Here is a 17635-nt window from a genome sequence, read left to right as displayed (position 1 = left end):
AAGCCACCGGCATGAGGCGTTTCGATTGTCTCACTCTGTCCTATGGCTCACTTTGTTTCTCACACAAACAAAAACAGAGAAAGATTCCCAAAAAATATGAAATGTCCCATGAACTCCCCCACCAATCCAGGGCAATCTTTCCTAGGTGATATTGTGAGCAGGCGAACTGGAGAACCGGTTCGTATCCTGCTCACAGTTAATAAATCCTCATTTTTAATGGCGCCGCAGTGACAGTTTAACTTTCTGCTAACAACTAACTGTTGACTGGAAACTTCTCGTTCTCAACAAAAACATCAACACTTCTTGTCTGAAACAAGCCGGATTCAAAATAAGAGTGGTTGTGCTTTGATTTATTTAATTAAAGCAATACTTACTATAATTTACTTAAATTTATTAGTACTTCTTTTTTTTTTTTTACATTTATTGTAACAGTAGTTACTTTTTTATATCAGTATTTCATTAAACTATATTTTATGTAACTTTATTGTAACAATACTTTTTTACCTTTATTATAGCAATAGTCTTTTTTAAAACTTTTTTGCAAAAGTGCTCTTTTTATTTTTTATTCAACTTTATTGTAACAGTAGTTTATCTTAAATATAGTACTTTATTTAACTTTATTATAACAGTATTTTATTTAACTTTATTGTAACAGTATTTTTTTTAAACTTTATCGTAACAGTGGTTTACTTAAATTTATTAGTACTTTATTCAGCTTTATTATAACAGTATTTTATTTGATTTATTGTAATGACAGTTTAACGATGACAGTACTTTAAATTACTTTATTGTAACAGTACTTAATTAAAATTTATTGTAACTACTATTTTGAAGCACTTTATTTAACTTTGTTATGACAGTACTTTAATGAACTTTATTGTAACAGTAATTTATTTGGTAGTTTAGAATTTAAGTAATGTTCAGTGCTTCAGAGGAGATCTCAAAATATTGTGATACTGATTCTGTAGCATGATATAGCATAAAATTATCAAGATATTATTTGTACGTCATACGGCCCAGCCATGCACTGAAGTAATTTAAGAAATATTGTTGGATTATATTTATATTTGGATTAATCATCAACAACAAAGAAACAAGATGTTGGCAATCTTATCTTATTTTATCATTTGAGTTATGTTTGGTTTGAAAGCTACCCCTCCTTCATTTAAATCACTCATTCATTTACAAGAGAAGGACACTTGTTTACATTCGTTTGGTTTATGTAAATCTGTAAAACAGCTTTCATAAATTGCCCACCAACCAGCATCTCTGCGGATTTGCTTCGTTTCTATCAGGGGAACGTGAATGAGTGCATAATTGAATCTGCCACATCCACAGTGTCTCAGATTCATCGGTGTATTTAAATGCTAGCTTGCAGTGATACAATATAACAAGAAGGGGATCCTTTAGTTAAAGAAAATATATTTCCCTGCATATACATCTCTGCTGTGCTTCTCGCCGTGTGTGTGTGAATAAAAATGATTACCATCTCTCCTATCAGTAAGTAATTCCATTTGCTCTCCAATTCACTCTGAGACCACATCAAAGCCAGAGCAGATACAGCAGGCGATTTAAAATTCCTTTCACCCCTGGCATGAAAAGTCAGAATTTATGACTTGCTGAACAACTGAAAAATAAAGATTTGAAAAGGTTTGATAAATTCAGCTAACAGATGTTATTTTTGACAAAGTAAGGCAGAAATAAAATGCTGTCAACCAGTGGCAGTGTCAAAGTGTTACTGTCAGTGAAACATTACTGCAATATTCAAACGCTGACTTAATGGGTATTGAACAGAGAGCATGAATAATGGATTTAATGAAGTTTACATGCTTCACCTGGACCCAATGTTGTAAGCATTCATCAGAGATGCAATGATTCACTCTAGCTGAATCGGCAGGCCGTGTCCCTGCGGTGTCAATAAGTGGTTTTGCTTTTTGTGTGTTTTTGATGGTCTTTCAGATCACGGGCGAGAAGCGGCCATCTTCAGAGATGATGAAGCCCAAGCCCAAACCCCAAAAAAAGAAGAAGAAGAAGGATCCCAATGAGCCTACAAAGCCTGTGTCAGCCTACGCCTTGTTCTTCAGAGACACCCAGGCAGCCATTAAAGGACAGAATCCCAACGCCACCTTTGGAGACGTATCCAAGATAGTGGCCTCCATGTGGGACGGACTGGGAGAAGAGCAGAAACAGGTAGATTTATATTGTGTGTGCGTAATTTAAACCTGTAACTATGCATTTTTGGGCCATTCAGGGGCAGTGGAAACAAGCTGTGAAAACAACTCTTAAATTACCATCACAGTGTGGCAAACTCATTACGTTTTTATACAAGGCCCCCAGGAAATGGCTGGACTTTGAAGCCATTTCGATAAAGTGCCTAAACTGCGCAGCTACAATGTCTCAGAGTGTCACGTGGTGCCATTTGCCCAAAAGAAAAGACCCTCTGCCCCTAGACTTACAATGGGAAAGAGACATCTCTAAATTAGAAGATTTTTTCGAGTGCCGCAACCCTTGCAAAATGAATTGTGTCACTACCGGAATTCAATCCATTTGTTCCAATAACATCTCAAAATTTTGAAAAGCTGCAAGAGGAAATTATTTTATCAACAATGAAGTTAGGGGAGTGCTAAACCAGAAGTTAGCTGCTCAGCCGGCAAAGTCTCTATTGCTCTTGCTCTATGGGCTCAGAGATGCAGCGATGTGGGTGATTTTTTTCCCTGGAGTCAAAACTTTTGGATTGATGTGCCTCCGAACAACTTTGAACCAAAAGGACCCACCTGCAACAATGTATCCAGTTCTCTTTATACATCTATGATTTACACATCCCACAGACAGAGCATCACCAGTATTAAACCAGAGTTGTGTTTCTGGCCACCTGGCAAATGAAAAGCCGATATTCACTCCCCTTTTAGCTCTGTTCTTGGTCTCTACCAGCTGTGTTCACGACATTTGGTGCTGAAAAGTTATTGTACAGTTTTAGAGCTTTTTTCGCTGTAAACAACTGCCTGTTGCAAATGAGTTGAACCAAAACAGTAAACTTGCAGGCGGAAACACCAAAACATTGAGTTGTAAGGCAAAGCTGGTGATGATTCTGTCGCTGCATTACTCAGAGCAACCCCTATTTCATGCACGTGATCCGTTGTAAAAATAAAAATCGTGATTAAAGTTGCTTTATGGCATTTCATTATGCAGTGTTAGTTGCCCTTCTAGCATTAAGGAGGTGTAAAACTGTCCTACTAGCCCAGATTACATTTTTAAGGTCGTGGTCATGCAATTTCACAGGTCAGGTTTACCACACATACTGTAAACTCTGCAGAGCATTCACAGCTTGGTCTTTCTGTTGTAGCACACTGCGGGCAAACTAAGACTGATGGTATCTGCAATATGTATCTGTGTCGTGCAGCAAGATTTAACAAGATAGCTTGCAGTGCTGGTATTGCCTGTCATATCATAACCTTCTGACTAGTTAGCTACCTGCCACTTGAGTGTTAACTGAAAGTGGAGTCAGGTTGAGTGCATGAGCATCCTTGGTATATTACATGATCCACTGCACATACTTCTAAAGTTGAAACAATGGATCAATTCCAACCATTGTTGTATGGTTTTGCATTTGTTTGCTTAAAACTGCGCAAAAGTGTGTATCTAAGAGGTGAAGGGATGGTGCAGCACCAGAAAATACAGGTTTTTGTTCTAAAATAAGACAGTCGTCCCTCATTCTGCATAACGAAAAACTTGCGTAACAATGGCTACATTTACATAATATCCAACTTTTATTAGAATTCAACAATATTTAAAATTTTACAAAAGTCATGTAAATAGCATGTTCCGTTTAGATATCTTGAATTCGGCCTTTTTTGGAACGAAGCATTTTCTGATTGAGACATGTGAGACATGTTGACATGATTCAGAATTTAGGAGCATTCTTTATATGTGTAGACACTACTTTTGCATGTGCAGTTTGTACCGCAGTTGGCGACACGCTGCCTCTTGCCTGTTTACAATTAGCACTGTGCATTCTAATGAATACATGGTACACAAACCAACTTGCCAGCAGTTTGCACGGCTGTGGGGTAGATATGCACGCCAAAAAGAAAAGCTCACATTTCTGATTGGAAGAAGCAACACACCCAATTTTAAACCTTATGAAAGGCTAGCCTGGAAATCAACAGGTTATTGGAAAACTGTAAATATTGCGATGCTGACCTTTTCAAGGACGTGGTTGAAGGGATGAAAAAGGAAAGCTGTCTTCACACGCTTGAACAAGTCCGCCATTGGTGAAAGCTTAAAAAAAAAAAAAAATTGGCACACGCAACAGCTGTTCTACTTTTCCATATCTTTAATAAACGACATTTTAGGGCATGTTATTGGGAGAATGCACGGCTGCATATAAACTATTATGAAATATTAGTGGAATATTCATATTCATTAGTAAACAACTTAGTGGAAATATTGTCTTTTGAGGAATAAAGGCAACAAACAGAATATTTGGGCATGTAAGTGTAGTCATTGATGCACATAAAATAGGTCTTTCATGAACTGAGACTCTATGTGAATCTAATGCTATTGTTTATGTATTTGACATGCTCCTACCATATATAATCAGTTGGTAAGAATATATTATTATGCACTGAAAACCATAAATAGGAATAAGTGAAAAGTTTGCCACAATCCGCAGTGTAGATACACTATTTCCCTACATATTTTCAGGAGTCAATTTAATTTTTATTACAGCCTGACCTGTGCATATGGAACTGCATTAACATTTACTGCAGTTTAGAGCATTTCCAGCCGGCACATTTTCTATTTCATTTCAGCATTCCACCCCAACAGACAAAGTCAAAAGGGGTTTCTGTGTGTTTGTGGTAACAAATGATGGTGTGAAATGAATGGAAAACGAGACAGCCTGATGATCATGCGCAGACTCATATTTTTAGAATATCCAGTCAGGGCGCAGCCTATTGGGTGTCAAATAAAAGCACCTGTCTCCATGACAAAGTGCAGCCCATTCTCCTCAGCCCCAGCCACCGTCGACGAGACCCTATCTAGCAAGTGTGTGTTTTTCTCCCACCAAACCTACTTTATACGCCGGACTTTGGAGGCCGTCTGTCCCTTTTATTTGCAGTTAATTTTTGCCGCCTTCACCGGGGCTCTTCACCATGAATCTTCATTTCGCCGCTGACACCCTTGAATGTGAATTCCTCATTTCCTGTCCTTTTATTTATATCTGTTGCCTGGTGATTTGATCATGCTGGGAATACAAGATTAGCAATTGCCTTGTCCTTGGTTTTGCCTCAAGGACATCTGCTCCTGAAATGTTATTGTTTGTGCTTCTTAACCCCTTGTGTCCTGGCTTCTTTTTCACCTTAGAGAAAAAGAGAGACATTTTGCCTTGTAGATGCAACTATCTCTCTTTCTCTCTCTCGCTTGCTCTAAATGCATTTGTCCTTCACAGTATTACCTGGGAACAGAGACGAAACTGACAAAAGGACAATTCCACCATTAAAAATCCACCCGTTCATCGTGCCATTCCACGGCTAATTTTTTGATTTGTTTGTGCATTCATGTGTTTAATCAAACGTGTCACCTTGCAAGACACATAATTAACTTGAGGTAATGATGTCATTATGGAATGAAATGTAGTACCCTGTCTGGGCAATAACACTGTGATTGCTCTAATTATTCTCTGAGACTAGCACTGTCACTTCTTCCCTCACAACCAATGGATAAACTTGATAACTGTGTATTTACAGAGTGTAACCCATTCAGCTGCTGCATGTTCATATTCATTAACTGTGTTCAAATGTCTGTCTTTGGTTTGCACAAGCATCCACAACTGCTGAGGTGAAATGCATTTATCCATGCCAGCGTCTCATAAACATTTTCAAAATACAGCTTCAGTTTCTATCTCCCCCCTCTGACTTCTGATGTATACGCTGTTATGCCGTCTCTTTTCTTCCAACATCGCCTGTCACGTCATCTCTATAGGACCGATGAGGTGTGTTCTATAATGCCACAGTCAGACCCTCTGGAGCCATGCAGGAGCACCAGAATGTAAACACAAGTCTTCCCCCTACACACAGCTTTGTTTTAACTACAACATGGCCCCTGTTTCCAATTACATATAGTACTCCTCAAACACACCATGCAGCAGAATCCACATAAATGCATCGAAGGCGGCGTGTTTTATAGTTGTATTTTATTGAAGGAACGATCACAAGTGTCATTGTTGTGATTTGTGTTCTTTCTGTGATTCTTTTTCTCAAGCTTCAGTGTGCGTTTCCCCACTTTACTCGCAATTGTTGTGTATTCTCCAGCGTTGCCCTTGAGTTTGGTAGAACAAAGTGTTTTTTTATACGTGTTTATGTTCATATTTTCTTTTTTTTTAGTAAGATGTTTTTGAATGCCTGCACGCTATACTTACTGGGTTTCTTTTTTTTATAATTCCCGAAGGCCTTTGTTTTATAGTGCAAGATCAATGCGTTATTTGGGCTGCGTTATTCCTCAAGGTGACTACATGTTAAAGCTGGCCCAGAAACACAAAAGATTTTTTTCCCTTGTTTTTGTTATTTAAGATTAAGATCAATTTTTTCGTTTATACAGCAGCGGGGAGGAACAGTGATAATGGAGTTGGGTAGGAGGGAGGAGAGACCTTAGCTTTATTTAATTGAGTCTGCTGTGTCGGAGTTGTGCTGCGGTGAAAGGTCAGAGATAGAAGGGAAGGAACACTGTCACTTTGTTTAAACTGCATGCTTTGATATTAAACTCCTTTGCAGGCTACATTTTAGCATCCATCCAAAGATTTCTGCTTATTTTTCAGTCTGTCTTTGTCTAACTCTCACACACGCTTGCATGCTTTTATTCACTTTGTACCTTTGCATCCTTTCCTCTCCTCCACTTCTTTCCTTTTAATTCCTCTCATCTCTCCACCTTCCCTACTTCCCGTTTCCACCTCCTCCTCCCCTCATCGGTCGCTCGCTTTTTCGGTCGTCGGGGTAATCACTCCCTTCAGTGTCAGCAGGGTGCAGAGTTATTGTCTCCTGTAATTAACTGGTTATCAAACAAGAACATTTCATTAAGGTACAATTAGGGGCTAATTCAGGCGGGACACCTCTGTGTCAGGATTACGATGGAGGCATATGCTCTCCCCCTTGCAGCTTTGTTATTTTTAATTCATACTGACCTGCAGCCTCTGACGGCTTCAATTGCTAATGAATCCACTCACTTTGGAATAATTAGACATCCTTAGGCATGGTAATTTATTTAAAAGTATCCGTCGTTGCGCGAATCATTAGCTGTGTTAAATTGATTTGAAATTAAAGCTGCTGGGAGAAGTTTGGGGTTCATTAAAGAGGCAGCCATGGATCTATCAATATTTAAGGGGTGAGGGGTAAGGGTGTGACTTTAAAAAAAAAAAAAAAAAACTGCAATTCATTCCTTAAGGGGAATTGTCTGTTTTCATTAAGAAAATCTGTATTTTTTTTTTTAAGTTTCTGTCTTGCTCCATAATACCTGAATGTATATCATGGAGGGGGAATAATAATAATATTGTAAATAGGGATGAGTGAGAGGATAAACATCAGCTGTTTGAGCAAGAGATTGTATCCGTCTCCGTCCCGGTTTGTTTGCTGTTCTGTGTGTATGTGTGTTTGTTTATTGACTGTATGTGTTAGCAGCTGCCAGCCTTTGTGCATTTGGCAACACATGAATGCATAATGGTTATTCTACCCCACCTCTTTGAAAGAAATGACCCCGTCCACGGAGCCACAGACAGTCTCTCACTGAGGATCAGTAATTATCCACCGCACACACAAACACGCGTTCCCCTTCATATTAAAACGCTCCAGAGAGGAGCCGAGATCTGAGTCTTCCTCATCGATTTAAGGGTGGACTTTTTTTGCGACTTGTTTTCCCCGCATCAAAAAGCCAGTGGCAGCTATAAAGAGCCCGTGAGTGACATGTGATGACATTAACTTGAATTCCCTGTCTTAACGCATCATTTGAGGTTCATTCAAAAGGCTTGAGATTGCCTCTTTGCTAATGCTGTTTTGAATTCTTTTATTTTTTTTCTTTCCCTCCTCCTCCTCGTCTGAATGATTTGCTGGGACATCAGCTCTGATTAAGAGATGAGCAACAGCAGCCTTAATAGAGGAAGAGGCTGAAAAGCAACACACAAAATGACAAACAGTTTCTCACTCCTCATTTAGCTCCATTATATTTCTAACTCCATTTTCACGTTAGTGCACACAAGCTTTCTCCGCATTTCATTCTGGACATTTTCCAAGAAATAAATGATTCAAATGCAGCGACATGATGCAGATGGTCAAATCTCCTTGACTTGAATGCATTTAATATGTTTTTCATCACACTGCCGGGGTCACGCAATCACACCACGACTCCCCAAATCTCATCCGCATCAGTCAGCGTGGACCACAGGGTCACTTTAGCCTTTGGTCATCACCTTGTAATGAATCGTTGTTGTTGTTGTTGTGTTTGCTCCTGCAGAGCTACAAGAGGAAAACAGAGGCTGCTAAGAAGGAGTACCTGAAAGCCCTGGCCGCCTACAGAGCCAGTCTGGTTTCCAAGGTAACCACGGGGTCACATCTTTGATATACATGGGTCAGCGGCGATATAAGGGATGATAAATTAGACAGAGAATTCCTCTCACTCTTATTCCAAGGAAAGGGTCCACTCGCTGCACCGAGGGGTTAGTATGTTGCATATCTGTGTGTGCGTGTGAGTGTGTGTGTGCTCAGAGGAGAACAGTGAAAATTAGGCCTCAAACACACCCAATTTGCAACCTGGGGAGAAATGAAAAGTAACAGTCTGTGTGTGCACGCTCATCAGTGTGCACATGTCAGAGTAGAAGTAGGCATTACCTATCATTTGCTGTTCTCCTGGTGTTTCTGTCCTCCCTGATGGGCCACTAATGTGTTGGCTGAGGTTTACTCACAACTACTGCTCTCTCTTTACTTACTTCAGTTTAGCCTAGAACATTAAAGGGATAGTTTGACGTGCAGTTGTATGAGGTACTTCTCTATAGTAAGCGTATTACATGGACCTGACACAGAAGCTAAGCAACAAAATGTAATTTAGCCACTCAAAAAAATTATCAGATTAAAGAAGTATTTTACCAATATAAAAAGGCTCCTCACATAAAACTAATCCATCTCTGCAGTAGAACGATGCAAAAACTTCTGAAATTGGTGCTACATGACCAAAGAAAACAGATAAAAAGTATAATTTTGCTCAAGAGGTAGAAAACTTACAACTACCCATCCCAGACCAATAACAGCTCGTGCTGGTGGATGATGTAATGTGGACTTGTGACACAATGGTGGCCGGTGGGCTGACAAACGGTAACAAACAATCTCCTATTGCAATTAAACAGTAGGCTAAGACATATTTCTGAAAATATTTGAGGCGAGAAATATGTAAGGCAGTCAGTAATCCTGCTTTGATATTTTTACCATTTGATGTCAGTTTTTCCTGTCTCTGTTTTTACTGTGCAGGAAGCAGCACGGTGCCCACTTCCTGTTCACAAACTCCTGCTATTACAGCTGAACAGGGCGTTAAAATATGTTTCTGAAAACACAGTAGGAGAAAAATAGGCAGTGCAGTTACAATATCCTAATATATATTTAATCATTGCTGCCTAGTTTTACCGATCAGATTTCAGTTTGAGTTTGAGAGACAGAGAAGGGGGCGGGTCTGTCCCTTCATCCAGCTCTATACTCTTTGGCGGGAAATACAAAAATGCGGAAGCAAAGCCTGTAGTTTGCGTAACAGCCCAAGAGACAGCAAAACTCTGCCGGATGATATGTTTGTTTATGTGTGTTATTGTGTAAATTTGGTTAATGTGAGCTAACCCTTTAAAACACTAAATTCACACAATAACGCAAAATAAAATAAAGTTAAAAAAAAAAACCTGAGAAAGCGATAGACCAGCAGCCCCTGTGTTTAGCGATGTTAAATCGCTGTTTTTTAAATGGAGTCTGGCTCTGAAGAGAGCAATAAAACGGCTTCATTTCAACATTGGAAATCACTGTCTGACATTAAAGTAAAGTAGTTTAAATAATATCAATATATGGTACACTTAAACTGATATTGATTTTTTTAAGGTGGGATTTTTATAAGGGGCTAAAATACGTTTTGTTGCTTAATCCATTGCAGTAGATTGCTTCACCTCAGCATTGCACTTCAGCCTGTTTCTGCAAACTGAGGACGTGCTGACCGCCATCTACATATGTAATAATACTGTCTATGGATAAGTTACACAACGATCTAAACTATCCCTTTAACACTTTTCCACCCAAGTGTGTAAATTACAAAAATAAGATCCACAAAGTTCTTCAAAAAGCTGATATAATATATTCCCCAAACTCTTGGTACATCTTTGAGGCTTATACAATAGTTATCACAGCACAGGGGTGTTTTAAATCTGTGGGAGCGCTGCATTTCATTTCAGTGTTTCCGCATTGTTTTCGAAACACAACTCCAAATTGCATTAGCATATCCCAAGCTCCTCCTCTTCCCCCTCCCTCTTCCCCGTCCTCCTTCCTCCCCCTCCTGCACAGCGCCACACTTCCTCTCACGCTCATGGGCCGAAAACAAGCACCTTGATTAAGGCATGAATAGTTAATTCATCAGCCTCTTCACTGTGGCATACTTTCAACTAAAAAGACTATTCTCATCTCTTGTCTTTGGTGCAATTAGACATTCATGTCAGAGCTCCTATACAGAGGCTTGATTGATACTATATGTTGGGAGATTGCCAGTCAAAAAACTGACTAACAAAAATAAACCTGCAACAACCCCCCCTCCACCTCCCCTTCACTCATTCAAGACCAGCCAATCTGAATGTGGGGCTGAATCTCATGATTCAACGCGACTCTCTTTTTTAATTACCAATGAAGGAGTCTTTTCAAAGTGAATTGGGGCGGGTGGAATTGGAGGTAATTGGAGTATCATTTGAAGGATTCACATCTTTATCGTGCACCTGTTGCCTTTTTGTTTGGTGACGCGTGTTCAGTTTGTTTGGGAGAAGAAGAAAAAACAAAAGTTTGATTGCTTCCCACTGTGCGCCTCGGCACTTGTATGTGTTCATCTCAATCCTAAAACTCCAAAGTACAGAATGTTATTTTTTTTTTAAAAAAAAGTCTAAATTTTAGAAACTATGTGGTGAATTTCACAGATTTCATAAATGTTTCAAACTCTCATTTAACACTCACATAGCGTTCATATATTTCCTCTGATGAATATGAAATCATTGTACCACAGTACATCAGCCTAAAATGTCCCCCTAAAATAAAATAAGGTGAAACAAATCACACCCATCCTCTCACTCGTCCCGACTCCCTTCACACCATTTCTTCAGTATTTCATTTTCCACTTGACCCTGCAAATGTATCTGACACTCTCCTTTATCCATCCCTCCATCCCGTTCCATTGATTATTTCATGGGTTCAGAGGGATGGATGTGAGCCATTACTAAATAGCAGACCACCACACATCACTCCGGCCCGTCTGACAGTTAATGAGAAACACTGGATGTATTTCATACATACGCCACCTCGTAAAAAGAAGGGGAGACAGAGAGACCTGCAGGATGAATGTGTGTGTCGGGTCTCGCAGCATCAACACGGGTTTGTGTGGAATAAATAAAGAGAGGAGGAGCAGAGTGGCGACTGTGGGTCGTATTAACCACTGCAGCTAAACACAAGTACAAATGTATCGTATAGAGTTAGAGCTCGCTGCTACAATATCATTTACATCTTAATTTTCACACCAAATTAAAGTTTCTTGAAGAGGAGTTAGGCCAGTTTTCAATTTATCCCTTGAAAAAAAAATTGTCTTTGAATCTAAATTTGCTGATGGCAGCTGCTCATTTTCTTTTGCTTTTCTGGCATATTGTTTTGAACATTTTTCCCGAGAGTGTCGTCTCTCTCTGGAGAATTATGGGACAGTTTTATCAGGTAGTGACTATCAGCTCCATCAGCTGTTGTATGCTCATATATGTCTCAAACTATATTTTATGGAGCTAGAACAGTGACAGTAAGTTTTGACATTGAAAATAAAATTTGGGATTTAAAAAGTAAACATTGGCCCTGAAAAGGGCAAAAAAATATATATATTTTATGCCTCCATACCGGGGTAGCCCATTCACTTCATCTCATCCTGGTGAAAGCGATATCTCAAGAACACTTTGAGGGAATGTCTTCAAATTTGGCACAAACATCCACTAGGACTCAACAATGAATTGATTCGATTTTGGTGGTCATAGTTTGAAGGTCAAAGTTACTGTGACCTCTTCTGTCTCATTCTTGTGAACATGACATCTCAAGAATTTCTTGTAGGATTTTTTTTTTTTCATATTTGGCACAAATGTCCACTTGGACTCAGCAATGAACCGATTAGAATTTGGTGGCCAAAAGTGACACTGATTTCACCAAACATGTTTTTGGCCATATCCCAATCACGTTTACAATGTGTTTATCAAAAGAAAAAGAAAAATCTTCTTTTTTGTCCTTGTCACTCTTGAAGGACTGTGAGTCCATAAGACACATTCTCTCCTTAATGTGCAGATTATATTTAAAACATGCTGTACTGGTCCTCTCCATGCCAAAACGATGCCAAAAAGTTAAAACTGAAAAAAAGGGACATGAAAAAAAAATCTGACAATTGTAATCAAAAAAAAAAAATGTATATGAAATAAAATCATGTTTTGTGCCCGTTTTACTTTTCAGCTGAACTTTTTCTTCTGCCAGTGTTTCCTTTTTCTATGCCAAATTTATTTTTGATGCCAAAACATACTGTCCCTGTTCTGCTGCCATATTCGGGTACTAAAATTGCACATCTGATAGTATAATGTTCATATTATTATGAGCAATTCGGACACAGGGTCAATATATTGGCAATACTGTGTGATTCTGGGAAGAGCAGTGGAAAACTGCTACAGATATTTTACACCAAAAAAGAAATAATAAAAATTTTACAGATCTGCATTTCAATAAAAACTCCTTCAGATTTCAATATCTTAAATATTCAAGTCCTAACCATTACATAAACCCTTCAGCAAGGTGCCCTCTGTTAATATTTTACTGAATATGTGATTTATTCTTGGAAGATTATTCGAGTTTATTACAGCTTTGGTCTTACAGTATTTTTGTATCTTTGGACATAATTTCTATGTCAAAGAAAAAGCTGAGACCTGTCACTATGTAAAACTAAAGCTACAAAAGTACAATACATGCTGCAACAAATTGGAATCATCTTTAAGGTTGAATTATTGTTAGAATGACCACTTTCCTCCTCCTCCAGACATATAATGATCCTGTGGAGACAAAAAGTGCCCAAACAAGCCAGGCTTCTCCACATATGATGCCAGCCAACCCGCCCCTGTACAGCGTGCCACCTCCCCCCCAGCCGTCGTCGCCCTACCTGGGGCCCGGGGCCTTCCCTCTCACCGACCTGCAGAGCTACGCAGGACACGCTCCCCGCCACACCCTGTCGCAGACGCTCAGCCAATCGCAGATGCTGCCCAGCATTAGTGCCTCTCCCCCCTCCTCCTTCCAGATCAGCCCACCCCTTCACCCCCACCAGCAGCTCTCCCTGCACCAGAGCTCGCTCCTCAACCAGCCTATCCGCATGCAGCAGGTCCAGTCCCAGCCAATCATCTCTCACCAGATGGGGCTGCAGGCCTCTCTTCACTCCCCACCTCCTGGGCAGCAGGTATGGCATCAAACTCAGACACACATGCTGCTGTGGAGTATTTTAGCAGTTTTAGGATGTTAGATTAATTTTCTGATTTCTCTCTGCAGGGTTTTTCTCACCTCCAGTCAGAGTATCAGAAGAGCATTGGGGGTTCCCAGTCTCCAGGAGCCCCTGGCCCCGGTCCAGGCCCCGGAGTGGCTCAGAGCCATGACTGGGACAGTGAATACTGCAATCGGGAGTGTGGCAACCACTGCAGGTCAGTGGAGACCGTTTTATTGGCTTCCAACAGTCTGTTTTTCACAATGACCTTTGTTACTGCAACTCATCAAATCACGCTGCTGTGTCTTTAAGGACAGTTTGAATGGCGAGAAATTAATTGAGTTCAACCAAATGGACATTTTCTTCTACTGTTTGATGTGAAAAAGTAAATGCCAAGATTTTCATTGATGTTTTTCAGCTTGAATTTGTCAGATAGCTACAGTCCAATCCGAGTCTTAGACCAGAGGTCCCTGAGAAATAAGCATATATAGTCTCGTCAAACGTCTCCCACTGCTTTCACAGTGTGAGTGTTGAAAATTGTCAGCTCCGTTCCAGTGAGACAGCTGGAGAGGTAATGGTGAGATAATAGAGCTTGTCATGTGTTTGTCAGACAGCAGGAAAAAAAAAAAAAGACCAGATGTTCCTAACACAAGTTTTCACTGTTATTGTTCTAAATGGTTTGGCAGACTGTGTAGTTCTGCAGCAGTGGGAGATTTTCTAAGTTTATAGTGCTCGTCTTCAGTGACAGATCTTTCTATAGGCAACATGGGTGACAGCCTAGGGCACAACCCCGAGTGGGGACGCCAAAATCTGCACCCAACGCCAACCCCCACCCCCAAGTCTTTATTTTTTTCCAATTTAACAACTCAAACATAAGGGAACAATACTGCTAATGCTAATGGTCAGCTATAGTATAATATGCTCATCACACAGTGATCATGCTGTAGGGCCGCTACTAAGTCCCTCCTTCATGCTGCCTTTGCATTTTTTCACAGAGCCAAACAACGCTGGCATCATGCCATGATTTTAGACAGCATGTCAGCACTGCAGAACAAAATGAACAACAGCTTCTGCTTTTAGTGTGACATAGAACATGCTCAGCAGCTGCACTTTATTAACAATAACATTGGCATAACATCGCAATAACAATCTTTCACTTTCTCTGCTAAATGGCAGCTGATTTTGTCCTGTGCTCAGGGAGCTCCCATAATTCATAGTTTTCCCAATTTGCGGACACTTACAGTCGCTGTTCTTCTTCTTTGAGTTAGTCGCTAGTGCCAGGGTAAGCTTGAATGTGCGAGCTGCAGCACTGCTCAACATGCCGCACCACTGTGAAATGTTTTATTTAATCTGAAGGGCTTCGTTGCAGCACGGCACAAAGCTAAGAGAATGGACCTTTCCGCTTAAATTGTGGCCATCAGGGAATGAAAAGTATTCACTATACGAGGAAAACATTGCTTATCTTCTTCTGTTCTTCTGTTTTTGAATACTTCTTTTCTTTTGTGCTGTTTCTTTGTTCGTAATGTAACCTCTGCTTCTGTTTTTGGTTTTTTCTCTCCAGTGGCAGCATGATTGGCAGGGACAAGCCACTCTACCTCACCTGAAACTGAAGATCATGCTCTGTCGACAAATACGACACCGAGGAGTCTACTCTCACGCCCCAAAATCCACCACCCACCCCCACATCCCGCTCACCCCATCCCCTCAACCCTCCTCTGATGCACACACTTACACACAGTTCACACTTAACATACAATAACAAACATACAGACACTCACACACACACACACAAATATTCTGCCTCCCAAATCACCACCGCCACCTTTTTTTGTCAATGTAATTATTATTTCTCTCAGTTTCTAGAAGAATTTGTGACCAGAGTTTTTTGACTAGATGACTGCTGTCTGTACCAATTAATGTATTAGCAGTCCTCTTGCTGTTTAAAATTTGCCAAGCACTTATTGAGGCCCCCCTCGCCCTCCCTCCTGCTCCCACCCTCCTCTGAGTTGTGTGTCTATGCCCTCTCCGATACAGGCTGGGCTGTAGAGCACTCCTCTTCTGTGTCACTATAAAAGTCCCCTCAGGGACCCCATCCAGCTTTAATTAGAATGAGAAGAAAAAAATACTCTTCCTCTTCTTTAATCATTTTAATTTCCTTTTGTGTTTTTTTTCCCTTTTTGTTGTTGTTGTTGTTGCTGTTTTATTTATTTCTGGCTTGCAAAATTGTTCTTCTTTTTTTTTTTTTTTTGCCAATAAGCGTTGGGCCCTATACTGTAGAAAAATATTAACTTCTAGTAGGTTCAGCGCAGGCTTTGATGTTATGGTAGCTTTGCTTAAGGGCCTGCAAATTGATACAAAAGCTTGGGTGGGGAAAAGAAACAAAACAAAAAGGAATCTTTTTTTAATATTAAAGACCTGTTGAGGTCTACTGAGCTGTCACAGTGTGATTGTAAATATCACTTTTATGGGATCAAATTGGGAATTGGAAGTCCAGATAGATTTGTTTCTTCTTTAATATTACATGTAAGTCATTTTGTGTGTGCGTGTGTGTGTGTGTGTGTGTGTGTGTGTGTGTGTGTCTGGACGGTAGAATGTACCCCATTCATGGCGTGTGAAGTCGAGTGTGTATGTGTGTATGTGCGCGGACACACACTTGCGTGCAAGAGTGTCTCAGTGTTCGAGTGTCGAGTCTTTCTCGTGAATTTTAACAGCCTTGTGCAGCTGGATTTCAGAGGAGTATTTCACACTCTCGTTCTTGCATTAAATCTGTGCTCACTGGTGTGTTTTTTTCCAATAAAGTTCAATCTAAAACTGAATACACAATATGTGTCCTGCAGATCATTAAATGGAAAGAGCCAGGTGAGAGATAGAGAGGAAAGAGATAGAAAGAGAGAAAGAAACGCTGTGAGATAAAATGAGATATAATGTTGCAGGTGGAGGGGAAAAAAAGATATTGCCTCAAAATGACCCCCCCCCCACCTCCCTTTTCTTATTTTGTCTGACCATAATGTCAATTTTGTCTCCTCGACATGCAGAAGTGAAGTAATGAAATATGTGAATGGAGCCATCACATCCACATTACAGTGATTTTTATAAGTTTCTACTTGGTGTTTGGTTGTGTTGATCTCATCTTTTTAACTTTTCGTGTGATTAACAGAAATGCATTTTGCTGACAAAGACATCTGTATTTATCTCATAACTGTAGCATAATTTCAGTTTTAGTTGTTACAGAACTATAACATTTTAAGTTGTGTAAAAAAAACCCTGCCAATTGTAGTTATTTTATTTGTAAAGCCAGTAATGATAAATATTTTAAATGGTTATCGATATATTGTTTTCGCTCTAGTTGCCCATCAGCCATTTAACAGGTTTTCTTATTTATGAAAGAAATTAGATCACTTTTGCTTCTTACAATGGAGGTGTATTTTTATTTTATTGTTAGATTTCCTTTGGTTTGATAAAAATGATGATGACCACAACGATGATCTTTTTTTTTTCTTTATTTTTTACATTTTTGGATGCTGCTCTTTTTTTCCCTTGCCAGCAGCATCTGTTTGTGTCACAACGCTTCTTTTATTTCAAACTGCATAATAAAAAAAGTTTAAAAGTGATTAAGCCTGATGCCTTTTAATTTCCCTGCAGACTTTTTTTGTCTCTAATGAGACTATCACACCTTTTTTTAAAAAAAAAAAGAGACAATAATCGTTGTTTTAAAGATCCACCAACACCCCCAACGTACTGTACCTTACAGTGTGTTTGCGCTTAAGAGGGTCACATTTGTATCCTATATTTATATTTAGCTCAGGGCTCCAATGGCATTAGCTAATTAGCCATGGATACAGAGTACACCAGCCAGCGTGGATATTGCCAGTAAACTATCTTAACAAAC

General features: G+C 39.7%; 1 protein-coding gene across 4 annotated transcripts in view; it reads left to right on the top strand.

Annotated features, from left to right (window-relative positions):
• The window catches only part of tox2 (TOX high mobility group box family member 2), a 145978-nt gene extending 128621 nt beyond the window's left edge, over window positions 1-17357 (top strand). For all 4 annotated transcript variants that reach the window (XM_088088705.1, XM_088088699.1, XM_042505450.2 and 1 more), the window contains 5 exons: window positions 1960-2190; window positions 8500-8580; window positions 13315-13725; window positions 13815-13963; window positions 15308-17357. In XM_088088705.1, coding sequence (XP_087944831.1) covers window positions 1960-2190; window positions 8500-8580; window positions 13315-13725; window positions 13815-13963; window positions 15308-15350 — 915 coding nt within the window. In that variant the 3' untranslated portion in view covers window positions 15351-17357. The remainder of the gene's footprint in view (window positions 1-1959; window positions 2191-8499; window positions 8581-13314; window positions 13726-13814; window positions 13964-15307) is intronic.
• Window positions 17358-17635: the final 278 nt, after the last annotated feature.

Source organism: Plectropomus leopardus, chromosome 2 (assembly GCF_026936395.1).
Source record: "Plectropomus leopardus strain MGB_pleo_1.0 chromosome 2, ASM2693639v1, whole genome shotgun sequence".
NCBI classification, from domain to species: Eukaryota; Metazoa; Chordata; class Actinopteri; order Perciformes; family Serranidae; genus Plectropomus; species Plectropomus leopardus.
The sequence above is the reverse complement of the archived record's forward strand: the minus strand, read 5'-3'. Positions and strand labels throughout refer to the sequence as shown.